The sequence below is a fragment of the Rhinichthys klamathensis genome, unplaced genomic scaffold (genome assembly GCF_029890125.1).
Source record: "Rhinichthys klamathensis goyatoka isolate OS25496 unplaced genomic scaffold, OSU_Roscu_1.1 h1tg000018l_1, whole genome shotgun sequence".
NCBI lineage: Eukaryota > Metazoa > Chordata > Actinopteri > Cypriniformes > Leuciscidae > Rhinichthys > Rhinichthys klamathensis.
The window spans coordinates 2,864,247-2,876,520 of NW_026606569.1; the positions used below are offsets into that span (position 1 = coordinate 2,864,247).

The following is a 12,274-nucleotide window of genomic DNA, read 5'->3' on the forward strand; positions in this document are numbered from 1 at the left end:
AGATCCGTACAGCTACTGTGGGATCATCTGGTTGAAATGAGAGGTAGAGCTGGGTGTCATCAGCATAGCAATGGTAAGAGAAACCATGTGCCTGTATGATGGGTCCCAGTGATGTGGTGTAAATGGAGAAGAGGAGCGGTCCGAGAACTGAACCCTGAGGAACGCCTGTGGTCAGTTGATGTGCTTTGGATACCTCACCTCTCCATGTGACCTTGAAAGACCTACCTGTGAGATAGGACTCAAACCAGTTGAGGGAGGTTCCAGTGATGCCCAGTGATGAGAGGGCGGACAAGAGGATCTGATGATTCACAGTGTCGAAGGCAGCAGACAGGTCCAGTAGAATGAGAACTGATGATTTGGAAGCAGCTTTTGCGATCCGCAGGGCTTCCGTGACTGACAGCAATGCAGTCTCAGTTGAATGTCCTTTCTTGAAGCCAGATTGGTTGACATCCAGCTGGTTGTTAAGAGACAGGAAGGATGATACTTGGTTAAAAGCAACTCGTTCAAGTGTTTTTGCAATGAATGGTAGGAGAGAGACAGGTCTGTAGTTCTCTAGAAGTGATGTGTTTAATGTTGATTTTTTAAGCAGAGGGGTTACCCGAGCCTGCTTAAATGCTGTAGGGAAAATGCCAGTGTGGAGGGATGAGTTGATAATGTGTGTGAGAGCTGGTAGAAGTGTGGGAGAGATGGCTTGTAGAAGGTGTGAGGGGATGGGGTCTAGAGGGCAGGTGGTAGGATGACTGGAGAGGAGAAGTTTAGATACTTCTTCCTCGGTTAGTGGAGTGAAGGAGGAGAGAAGGTTATTGGCTGTGGGAGAGGTTAGTCTGGGTTCCTGTGCTGAGAACTGACTGCTGATAGTGGTAGTTTTGTTAGTGAAGAAGTTAGCAAAATCATCAGCAGTTAAAGAGGAGGTGGGTGGTGGTGGAGGTGGACAGAGGAGAGAATTGAATGTCTTGAACAGTGAACGTGTGTTAGAGGCGCTGTTGATCTTGTTGTGGAAATATGAAGATTTTGCGGCGTGAACGTCAACAGAGAAGGCAGAGAGCAGAGATTGATACCTACTGAGGTCAGATGTGTCTTTTGATTTGCGCCATTTCCTCTCCGCTGCCCTGAGCTTGGTCCGGTGTTCACGAAGAACCTCAGATAACCAGGGGTTAGAGGGAGTGGTGCGTGCTGGCCTAGAGGAGAGAGGGCAGATATTGTCTAAAGAAGAGGTTAGGATGGAGCATAAAGTATCCGTTGCAGTATTCACATCCAGAGATGAGAAATGTGAGGGTGAGGGAAGAGAAGATGACACAGCAGAGGAAAGATGGGATGGAGAAAGTGAGCGCAGGTTTCGTCTGAAAGTAAATGGTGGGGAGGTTGGTGGAGCATGGGTAGTGAGTTGTAGATTGAAAGTAATGAGGAAATGATCTGAAACTTGGAGAGGTTTCACCAAAATGTTGTCTGTGATACAGTTGCGTGTGTAAACCAGGTCCAGTTGGTTGCCTGACTTGTGAGTACCGGTGGTGATGAGCCGTTTGAGATCGAAAGAGGCTAGGAGAGAGATGAAGTCTGTTGCATACGGCTTCGCTAGGTGAATGTTGAAATCGCCAAAGACTACAAGTGGGATGCCATCCTGAGGGAAAGAGGACAGCAACACATCCAGCTCTTCTACAAAGCTTCCTAGTTGACCTGGGGGGCGATAAATAACTACAATATGGATCTTCATGGGAGTTGTAAGTGTAATAGCATGATATTCAAATGAGTTGTTATTGCATAGAGAAGAGAGAGGTGAATATTTCCAATTGTTAGAAATGAGAAGACCAGTGCCCCCACCCCTCCCGGACTGGCGAGGTGTGTGAGAGAAAGAGAAGTTGTTAGAGAGAGCAGCAGGGGTTGCTGAGTCTTCTGGACGGATCCAGGTCTCAGTCAAGCCCAAGATATTAAGAGTAGAATGAGATGCAAAGGCTGGAATGAAGTCAGCTTTATTGACTGCTGATTGACAATTCCATAGACCCATAGAAAGAGTGAGAGGTGAGTGTGAGGATGAGAGAAACGGGCGCAGATAAGCAGTATTGCGCTGCCTTCTGTGCGTGGTGAGAGAGCGTTGTCGAGAGACAACAGGAATGTGTTCAAAGCACATAATGATAATGGGAAATAAGATAAAGGTAGGAAAGGAAAGGGTGAAGAAGATACTTTAAGTGCCTTGCAGGTGTCCTTGCTCGGTGGAGTCGCGCAGGTAGAGTCGCAAGTCTTTACCCGAGTCGGTCTTCACACGAGGAGGCTGAACACGAGAGCTGAATGCTTCCGCTGACGCTTCCGCGACAGCGCGCACACAACATAGAAATAATGCTATCAATCGTCTGAGTGAGGACAGCTGTGGTAGTCCTTGCAATTAGCACAGCGAAAGCAAGTATCCCGACAATGGCCCAAATCGAAACTAGCTGTTATGAACAGCAATACTTAAGTGCTACAATAACAAACAGACTCCAACCCTTAAGACGGCAGATATTCAAAATAGGAACGCGACTAATTCAAATAAAGATATTTAGTGAAGATAAAAATTACAAAGAAGCAAAGAATCGAAAATAGCCCTACTTACTTGACAAAATGGTAAACAGAGCAACAGGAGAACTGTATATTAAGAAAAAACAACTTACGCGCTCTTGACGTTCTCACCGAGTGACTGCTGTCCTGGCTTTCACCTGAATTTACTTCTAATTTATATCTGCTTTAACAGCCCTTGCAATTAGCACAGCGAAAGCAAGTATCCCGACAATGGCCCAAATCGAAACTAGCTGTTATGAACAGCAATACTTAAGTGCTACAATAACAAACAGACTCCAACCCTTAAGACGGCAGATATTCAAAATAGGAACGCGACTAATTCAAATAAAGATATTTAGTGAAGATAAAAATTACAAAGAAGCAAAGAATCGAAAATAGCCCTACTTACTTGACAAAATGGTAAACAGAGCAACAGGAGAACTGTATATTAAGAAAAAACAACTTACGCGCTCTTGACGTTCTCACCGAGTGACTGCTGTCCTGGCTTTCACCTGAATTTACTTCTAATTTATATCTGCTTTAACAGCCCTTGCAATTAGCACAGCGAAAGCAAGTATCCCGACAATGGCCCAAATCGAAACTAGCTGTTATGAACAGCAATACTTAAGTGCTACAATAACAAACAGACTCCAACCCTTAAGACGGCAGATATTCAAAATAGGAACGCGACTAATTCAAATAAAGATATTTAGTGAAGATAAAAATTACAAAGAAGCAAAGAATCGAAAATAGCCCTACTTACTTGACAAAATGGTAAACAGAGCAACAGGAGAACTGTATATTAAGAAAAAACAACTTACGCGCTCTTGACGTTCTCACCGAGTGACTGCTGTCCTCATGGTCTAATACTCATGAGGAGTTTGGACCTGACCATACGGTGGTCAGTCCAACACTCTGCTCCGCGCATGACTCGAGTGGACAGGACATCTTTCCGATTTTTTTGCCGGACTATTACGTAATCAAGGAGGTGCCAATGTTTTGAGCGTGGATGCTGCCAGGTGGTTTTGAATTTATTTTTCATCTGGAATATGGTGTTGGTGATGACCAGTTGGTGTTCTGCACAGAGAGAAAGGAGCCGAAGGCCGTTGTCATTCATCTTCCCAACTCCGTGCCGGCCAATTACCTTATCCCATACCAGGTGCTCTATGCCCACTCTGGCATTAAAATCTCCCATGAGAATGAGTTTGTCTGTGGCTGGAGTTTTTCTTATGGCAGAGTCAAGGGCAAGGTAAAAGTCCTCTTTGATGTTAGACTCGGCAGCAAGTGTTGGTGCATAGGCACTAATGAGGGTAGCAAAGCATCCCTTTGCAAGAGGGATGCGCCAGGTCATCAGCCTCTCATTAATGCCGACAGGAGATTCAGGGATAAGCTGTAGCAGTTTGGTCTTCACTGCAAAACCAACTCCATGGGTCCGGCGAATGCCTTCAGGGACCCCCTTCCAGAAGAAAGTGTACCCTGCACCAACCTCCGTCAGGGAGTCCTCTCCATGAAGTCTGGTCTCACTGAGGGCTGCAACGTCGATGTTGTACCTTGCTAACTCTAGGCCCACAAGCGCTGTTCTACGACGAGGCTTGTCAGATGTCTCAGCCAGGTCCAACAAGGTGCGGACATTCCATGAAGCAATACTCAGGTGTCTATTTCTTTCTTTCGTTTTTCGACCGCATGATGGGATGCTCCGGCGGTTGCGGTATACCACCCAGAGTGTATGGCGCAGACGTTTTTTAAACCACCTTTTCCAGGTCCTTCCCCATCTCAGGGGTGAGCAGCGTGGAACTGCTCAGTCGCAATAGAAGCTGCCGAGGCAATGTGCTGCTCCATCCCACAGTTGCAACGACCATCACTCCATTGCCGCCTGTGTGCATGGTTTGGCTAGGCACTCCTAGCCACATCCTTGGCCTGTGCCTACCACCATTCCATATCGCCACAGGACTTCTTAGGGGAGGGAGGGAGGGGGGGGGGGGACAAGGGAAGCAAGAAGCTTGCACATAGGTAAGGATTAAGGTGGAGGTGCAGGTGTGCATTCCACAATCCCACCATCTTGGCTCCTTCCAGAAGGATCTCCGGTGGCATGAGAGAACCCATGACGACTTCGTCTGAAAGGAGTTGCAGGGGGCTGCTGGTGGCCCGGTCTGCTGGGTTCCGCCTGTGCCTGTCCCCAAAAGGCAGATTTGTCATCAGGGTTTATTCCCCTAGCCACTGTACCCCTCCGGGTTTACCCACGTGGCATTTGGGCTGGCTTCTTCAGACTTTTCCGCCATTTTGGTGGTTCTCTCACACCCACCACTTTCCGGCGGCTCCATCGTTGAGGCGTTTGGGATCACTCTTTGTCTGGCCTCTACCCTTTGACCTGTTCGGCATGGGAGGCCCTACCAGGAGTGCAAGACTCCCGCCGACATAGCTCTAGGGGTCACGGAGACACGCAAAGTGCCCCACCACGATAAGGTGGTGATCCGTCGGCGTGATCCATCAGATCATCATCAGTTCACACACACACACACATACACACACACACACACACACACACTCACTGTTGTGTTTTCTCTCCATCAGATCCTCATCAGTTCACACACACACACACACACACACACGCACACACACTATTGTGTTTTCTCTCCATCAGATCATCATCAGTTCACACACACACACACACACACACACTCACTGATGTGTTTTCTCTCCATCAGATCATCATCAGTACACACACACACACACACTCACTGATGTGTTTTCTCTCCATCAGATCATCATCAGTACACACACACACACACACACACACACAAACTCTCTGTCACACACACACACACACACACTCACTGATGTGTTTTCTCTCCATCAGATCATCATCAGTTTACACACACACACACACACACACACAGACACACACACACACACACACTGATGTGTTTTCTCTTCCTCAGATTCTCTTCCGCTCACTCTGGATCTGAACACTGTGAGTAAACTCCTCCGTCTGTCTGAGAAGAACAGAGTGATTACTGACACTCTCACACTCCAGCCGTATCCTGATCATCCAGACAGATTTGATGATGTGCCTCAGGTGTTGTGTAGAGAGAGTGTGTGTGGACGCTGTTACTGGGAGATTGAGTGGATTGGGAGAAGTGTGTTTATATCAGTGTCATATAAGAGCATCGGCAGGAAGGGATCGGGTAATCAGTGTGTGTTTGGATTTAATGATCAGTCCTGGAGTTTGTTCTGCTCTTCCTCCGGTTACTCATTCACACACAATAACATAGAGACTAAACTCACTGTAAAGCCCATCAGCAGGAGAATAGGAGTGTGTGTGGATCCCAGTGCAGGAACTCTGTCCTTCTACAGCGTCGACAGAGAAGCAACGAGCCTCATACACACAGTCCAGACCACATTCACACACACACTCTATCCTGGGTTTAGGGTTTATAATGGATCATCAGTGAAACTGTGTTGATGAGTGAGAACAGACTGTTCAGAGATTCTACCCATAATGCTTTGGGCCGCATGATACACCAGTAACAGTGAGGTGTTCTAGAGTCTCTTATTGTCTCTTCATTACATTAATAACAGTAAAATAACATGTCAGAATAAATGTGTGTAATGAATCCTCATACAGACAGAAGATCAGTGTGTGTGTGTGTGTGTGTGTGTGTGTGTGTGTGTGTGTGTGTGTGTGTGTGTCACGATGAGTGACGGTGTGTATCTGTGCTTTTCTCAAACTATATTCAGTTCTTATTGTTCTGTCACAGAAATCATTTTTATTATTACTATCAAAATTACCTTTCAATGAAATGTTTCATTCTATAAAACATGTTATTTGTTGTAAAATTGATAAATGTCAATGTATTAATAAATGTGAAATATATAAACCCAGATCATCTGATCATACTGTAAACACTTGATCAATTATTGTAATATAATCCAGTTTACTTTAAATAAACCTGAACAGAACTGCATTTACACACCTGGTGTTATTGTTAACATGTCTCATCTTGAAATATGATTTTGCTCATATTGCCAATCCCACAATGACACATTATGAACTTTTCTTTATTAATTCATACACAGTTTTAACATGTATTTTTAACTTGTAACAACATTTGTAGCTATTTGCATATTAATACTGTAATATCTGGTATAAATGGTTTCTGCACACAAACATCACAGTTTTGCCTATTAGACAGAATCTCATACTCTCTCAATGCCAGTTATTAATATTTTCTCAGATGCAAAAGAAAAACGCATGATGTGAACAGGACTTTTATTTTGGTCTGGTGTGTGTGACGTCATCAGGCTGCGCCGCGCTCCTGCATCTGTTGTGATTCGCTGCAGAAAGGTTCAAGGCCGTTTCTCAATATGCGTTCTTGTCTGTTTTTTTTTATTTTTTATATAATGCTGAGAACAAGAACATACAAAAGAGAAAGCATACGTACATCACATAATATTAACCAAAACAATCATAAAGGAGACTACAACAAAAAAGAAAATTTGCATTTGTGAAATTTATGAAAATAATTAAATTAATAACAAAACAGATGTTCCCTTTCAAGGGAACTTCGAGCTGCGTTTGAGACGCGGTGGGAACGCTCTGCGTGATTGCGTCATGAAGCACGTGTAAAATCAGTCCAATGGAAGCCCGATACGTCATGGGTGACGTCATAGACCAGGAAACTATAAAGCACCCTTGAAAACAGACCGCGACAGCTTCTGTTGTCTTCAGCAAGCGCTCTCTGTGATTCTGTCCTTGTCTATTTATTGTTGTTTGTCAAGCCCAATATATATATCACTATCTATCATTATGGCGAGCAAAGCAATATTATAGACGTTGTGTTGTTCCCTGCCCTCGTTACATCACGGGTGGGGACACACATCAGCTTTTTGTTGCTGTTTGGGAGTGGAGCATGCAACAGTCATTTCTCGAGGGATCTGACTGTGCATTGCGAGAAGCTGTCCGTGAGGACGCTCCGCTCCCGCCGGGCGTTCTTCGAGGAGGACGGTTCGGTTCGCGTTCCCCGCGCGGGTCTCTCTGTTGCCGAGGCTCGGAGACGGCTCGTATTTCGGGGTTCGAAAACGGATCTGACAGCGGGGGTTGGGACGGGCTCCGCCCTTTCTCAGCTTTCACATGCCAGATCTAGTGTGCTGCGATTTCCAGTTACGAGGAATTGTAAGGAAGTGGAAGTGGTCCCCTCTGGGGTAGGGACGGTTTTGAGAAATCGTTTCTCCTCAGCGCCCTTTGGGGTGCGACTCTCTGAGGAGGGTCGCAGTACTGCCAGTTCGGTTTCCCTGCCGGTTCGCCGTTTCAGGGCACCAAGGTGTCAGTGTCCCCAAACGAGCCTTCAAATAAGAAAAAAGAAGAGCAGTCAGTTCGGTTTCCCTGCCGGTTCGCCGTTTCAGGGCGCCGAAGTGCCTGCTTTTTTCAACGATCCTCCGAGGAGGGTCGTAGGAACTAAGCTAGTTAGAGGTAGGCAAGATCTGAGGACTGTCATCATCTCTAATAAAGCTTAGATAAGAAGTCCTGTCGCAAGAAAACGAGGCTATCAGGCTTCTGAGGGCTCCTCCGGGGCAGGGACGGTTTTGAGAAATCGTTTCTCCTCGGCGACCTCTGGGGTGCGATTCTCTGAGGAGGATCGTAGAGCGGTCAGTTCGGTTGTTCCCTGCCGGTTCGCCGCTTCAGGGCACCGTAGTGACTGTTCAACCAAGGGACGGTTTTGAGAAATCGTTTTTCCTCTGGGGTGCAACTCTTTGAGGAGGGTTGCAGCGCTGCCAGTTCGGTTGTTCCCTGCCGGTTCGCCGTTCAGGGCACCGAGGTGTCAGCATCCCCATACGATCCTCCGAGGAGGGTCGTAGAATGGTCAGTTCGGTTGTTCCCTGCCGGTTCGCCGCTTCAGGGCGCCGTAGTGACTGTTCAAATAAATCCAGAGGCCAGTCTTGAGAGACTGGTTCCCCTAGTAAATTTCTGGCAGCGTGGAAACTACTGCCACATATTTCTCAGTGGGTCCTGCACACTATAGAAAAGGGTTTCAGAATTCAGTTCGGTTCTTGTTCGCCCAGATTTCTAGGGGTCCTCCTCTCATTGGTGGACCCCGAGCAGGCTTTGGTTATGGAGCAGGAAGTACTGTCACTTCTGCAAAAGGAGCTGTAGAAGGGGTTCCTCCTCCCAGCAGACAGCCATTACTTCATTGTTTCCGAAAGAGGATGAGGGAGGTTCCCGAGGTTTGCTTTCGGGGGCGAAGCATACCATTATCGGGTTCTTCCATTCGGCCTAGGTTTATTACCCCACACCTTTACAGTATGCGTGGATGCAGCTCTGGCTCCTCTGAGACTCCAGGGCATTCGCGTATTATACTACATCAATGATTGGTTGTTCCTAGCTCAATCTGAGTTTATGGCAGTTCGGCATCGAGATGTCGTTCTGTCTCATTAAGGATGTTGGGGTTGCCTCTCAACGCCAAGAAGAGTGTGCTCTGAGGACCATTTTTCTAGGTGTAGCAATTCTTACAGCCGTAATGGGGTATATCTAGGCCAGTCACTCACTGTGAAACAGTTTCAGACGGGTGGGTCTCATGGCAGTTGCGTCCAACGTATTACTTTTGGCCTTCTGTTCATGAGACCCCTGCAGTGGTGGCTCAGGACCAAGGGGTTTTCTCCGAGGGGAAATACGTTTTCGCATGATCAAGGTCACGCGGCTATGCCTTCGTGCTTCGGTCATGTGGAAGAACCTTGGTTCCTCGCCCAGGCCCAGTGTTCGGGGCTTCTTGTCGACGCATATTGCTATCGACGGATGCTTCCCTCACAAGTGGGGGCGATCATAAGTGGTTGCTCGGCGAATGGCGGACAACACACTGATGGTCTCGTATATCAGAGCAGATATCCTGTTGAGGCAGGGGCTGAGGCCCAGGGGATTGGAGACTTCACCCCGAGGTGGTGGAGCTTCTTAGGGAGAACTTTGGTCTAACTAAAGTCAAGTCGACCTTTCACATCGTTTGTACAACGCATTGCTCTATATGGTTCCCCCTCACACAGCCAGCTCTTCTCTGAGGGGGCCAGGCTCATAGAATCCAGTCTCTCGACTGAGGTCGTTGAGACATTCTCCATTCCAGAGCTCCTTCCACGAGAAGACTGTATGCACTGAAATGGAAATTATTCTCCACCTGGTGTGGTGAGCGTCAGTTAGATCCTGTTAACTGCCCTGTTGGTTCAGTTCTCGATTTTCTGCAAGACCGTTTCTCTGCTGGATTATCTCCTTCCACCTTAAAAGTTTATGTGGCGGCTATTTCGGCCTATCATACCCCTCTGGGGGGTACTTCGATTGGGAGAGATCCTCTGATTACTTGTTTTCTCCGTGGTACATTGAGGTTGAGACCTGCACTGCACTCTAGAGCACCGGCTTGGGATTTAGCCATTGTACTTGAGGGTCTGGCTCTGGCTCCCTTCGAGCCTATTGAAGAGGTTTCAGAAAAATTCCTCACTTTGAAAGCTTTATTTCTCCTTGCTATTTCATCTATCAAGAGAATTGGAGATTTGCATGCCCTGTCGGTTGCTCCGTCATGTCTGGAATTTGCACCTGGTATGGTGAAAGCATTTCTATACCCTAGACCGGGTTATATTCCTAAGGTCCCAGTTAATGTTGGGGGCCCAATAGTGTTGCAGGCCTTTTATCCTCCACCTTTTAATACCCCAGATCAGGAACAACTGAACCTGTTATGTCCAGTTCGGGCATTGGATGCCTACGTTCTCAGAGCTGCCCTGTGGCGTAAGTCAGAGCAGTTATTTGTATGTTTTGGGTCACTCAGAAGAGGGTGCCCTGCATCTAAACAGGTTATGAGCAAATGGATAGTCGAGGCTATATCATTGGCTTATGAAGCGGCCGGTCAGCCTTCACCTATGGCTGTACGGGCCCATTCTACAAGGAGTATGGCGGCCTCTACGGCCTTAATTTCGGGTGTTTCCCTTCTTGACATTTGTAATGCGGCAGGTTGGTCCTCTCCACATATATTTGTCAGGTTTTATGACCTTGACCTCTCCACTCCTGGGGCGAGGTTGCTTGCTTCTTAGTGTGCGCAAGGACTTCACACAGAACGGGCATTTGTCACTATGGCGTAGTGGGTATGGGGTTCCCACCGCGTCTCAAACGCAGCTCGAAGTTCCCTTGATAGGGAACGTCTCAGGTTACGTATGTAACCCTGGTTCCCTGAGAGGGAACGAGACGCTGCGTTTGCCTGCCATACTTCCTGCATGCCCTGATCGACTTGCTTCAGACTTTTTCAGAAGCTGTCGCGGTCTGTTTTCAAGGGTGCTTTATAGTTTCCTGGTCTATGACGTCACCCATGACGTATCGGGCTTCCATTGGACTGATTTTACACGTGCTTCATGACGCAATCACGCAGAGCGTTCCCACCGCGTCTCAAACGCAGCGTCTCGTTCCCTCTCAGGGAACCAGGGTTACATACGTAACCTGAGACGTTTTCATTTGTGGGGTCTGAGTCAAAATACCCAAATATAATGTTTCTCATATGTATTGAGAAGCCTGGCCAAATCTTACACTTGATAAATACATCAATCTCCTTCCAAAGCTTCTGAGTGTAGTGACACGACCAAAATAAGTGAACCACTGTTTCATCAGAATTCAACCAAAAAGAGCATGTTAGCTCAATGTCAGATTTAAATCTTTGTAAAAATCTCTTAACCCTCTGGGGACTAAGCCCTTTTTGGTCCGTTTTCTCTATTTTTACATTAGGGCTTATAAACCATATGTAATGGAGATGGAACACTATGTGTTTGGTATCTATGGATTCAGAAGACCCTAAGCTAACATAAGCATGCATGCAATGTGTTTATAAAGGAAGTATGAGTGAAAAATGTACTATAAACTAGAGAATTTCAAAAACGGAAATTAGATTTTTCTCATTTATTTCTGAAAATCACACAACAATAGTGAACAGTTTTTGAACAAAAAATATATTTGTCAAAGCCTTTGCTTGACAGACATGTGTAATTGTTAAATAAAATGTGTAAAGAACAATGAAAAATGTAACTTTATTTACAAATAGTCCCAGGCGTTTTTCTTAGGAATGCTTAGAATTTTCTATGCAATGCTTTCTCCTCGTCACTCTCCAGTAATTGTTCCAGAGCTTGTTCCACCGTAAATCGTTTACTGCTTGCCATCATAAAAGTGCTAAAACAATAAATAATGCTATAATTGTATGTATGTGTATATATATATATATATATATATTAGTGCTGGGCAACGATTAAAATTTTTAATCGCGATTAATCGCATGATTTTCTTGCGATTAATCGCGATTAATCGCATTGATACGCGCAAACTTTAATAATGAATTCTAAAGTAGTGTACTACTCACTTTTGATTTAAATGTACTGCTATATACACAAAAGTGTAATAACATGTGGTTTGCAAAAACTTTAAACAAATAAGGTGCTTTATACCAGCAGTATTCCCTTTACACAGCAATAAAATATTTATTGTAAATCTCAACCTAAACATTAATGTAATCAAATCAAATATTAAAACAAAGCTATTTGCCACTGCCAGGGCAGTTTACCTTTTATCTAGCTTGTTAAAACGAGTCCAGTTTTCTTGGTTTTTTTCTTAACACGTATCAACAGGTGTCTTTTAGCAGCAGAAACAGTCTGTGTAGTCAGATGTCATGAGATATAAGTCGACCAACGTTACTTCTCTGATAGTAGCGTTTGGTCATGCCATGGTTTCCCACGT

General features: G+C 45.7%; 1 protein-coding gene across 1 annotated transcript in view; it reads left to right on the top strand.

Annotated features, from left to right (window-relative positions):
• Positions 1-6,494, top strand: part of LOC130070639 (NACHT, LRR and PYD domains-containing protein 12-like) — a 61,461-nt gene extending 54,967 nt beyond the window's left edge. Inside the window, exon 6 of the mRNA XM_056235113.1 lies at positions 5,469-6,494. Coding sequence (XP_056091088.1) covers positions 5,469-5,992 — 524 coding nt within the window. The 3' untranslated portion in view covers positions 5,993-6,494. The remainder of the gene's footprint in view (positions 1-5,468) is intronic.
• The last annotated feature ends 5,780 nt before the right edge of the window (positions 6,495-12,274 follow it).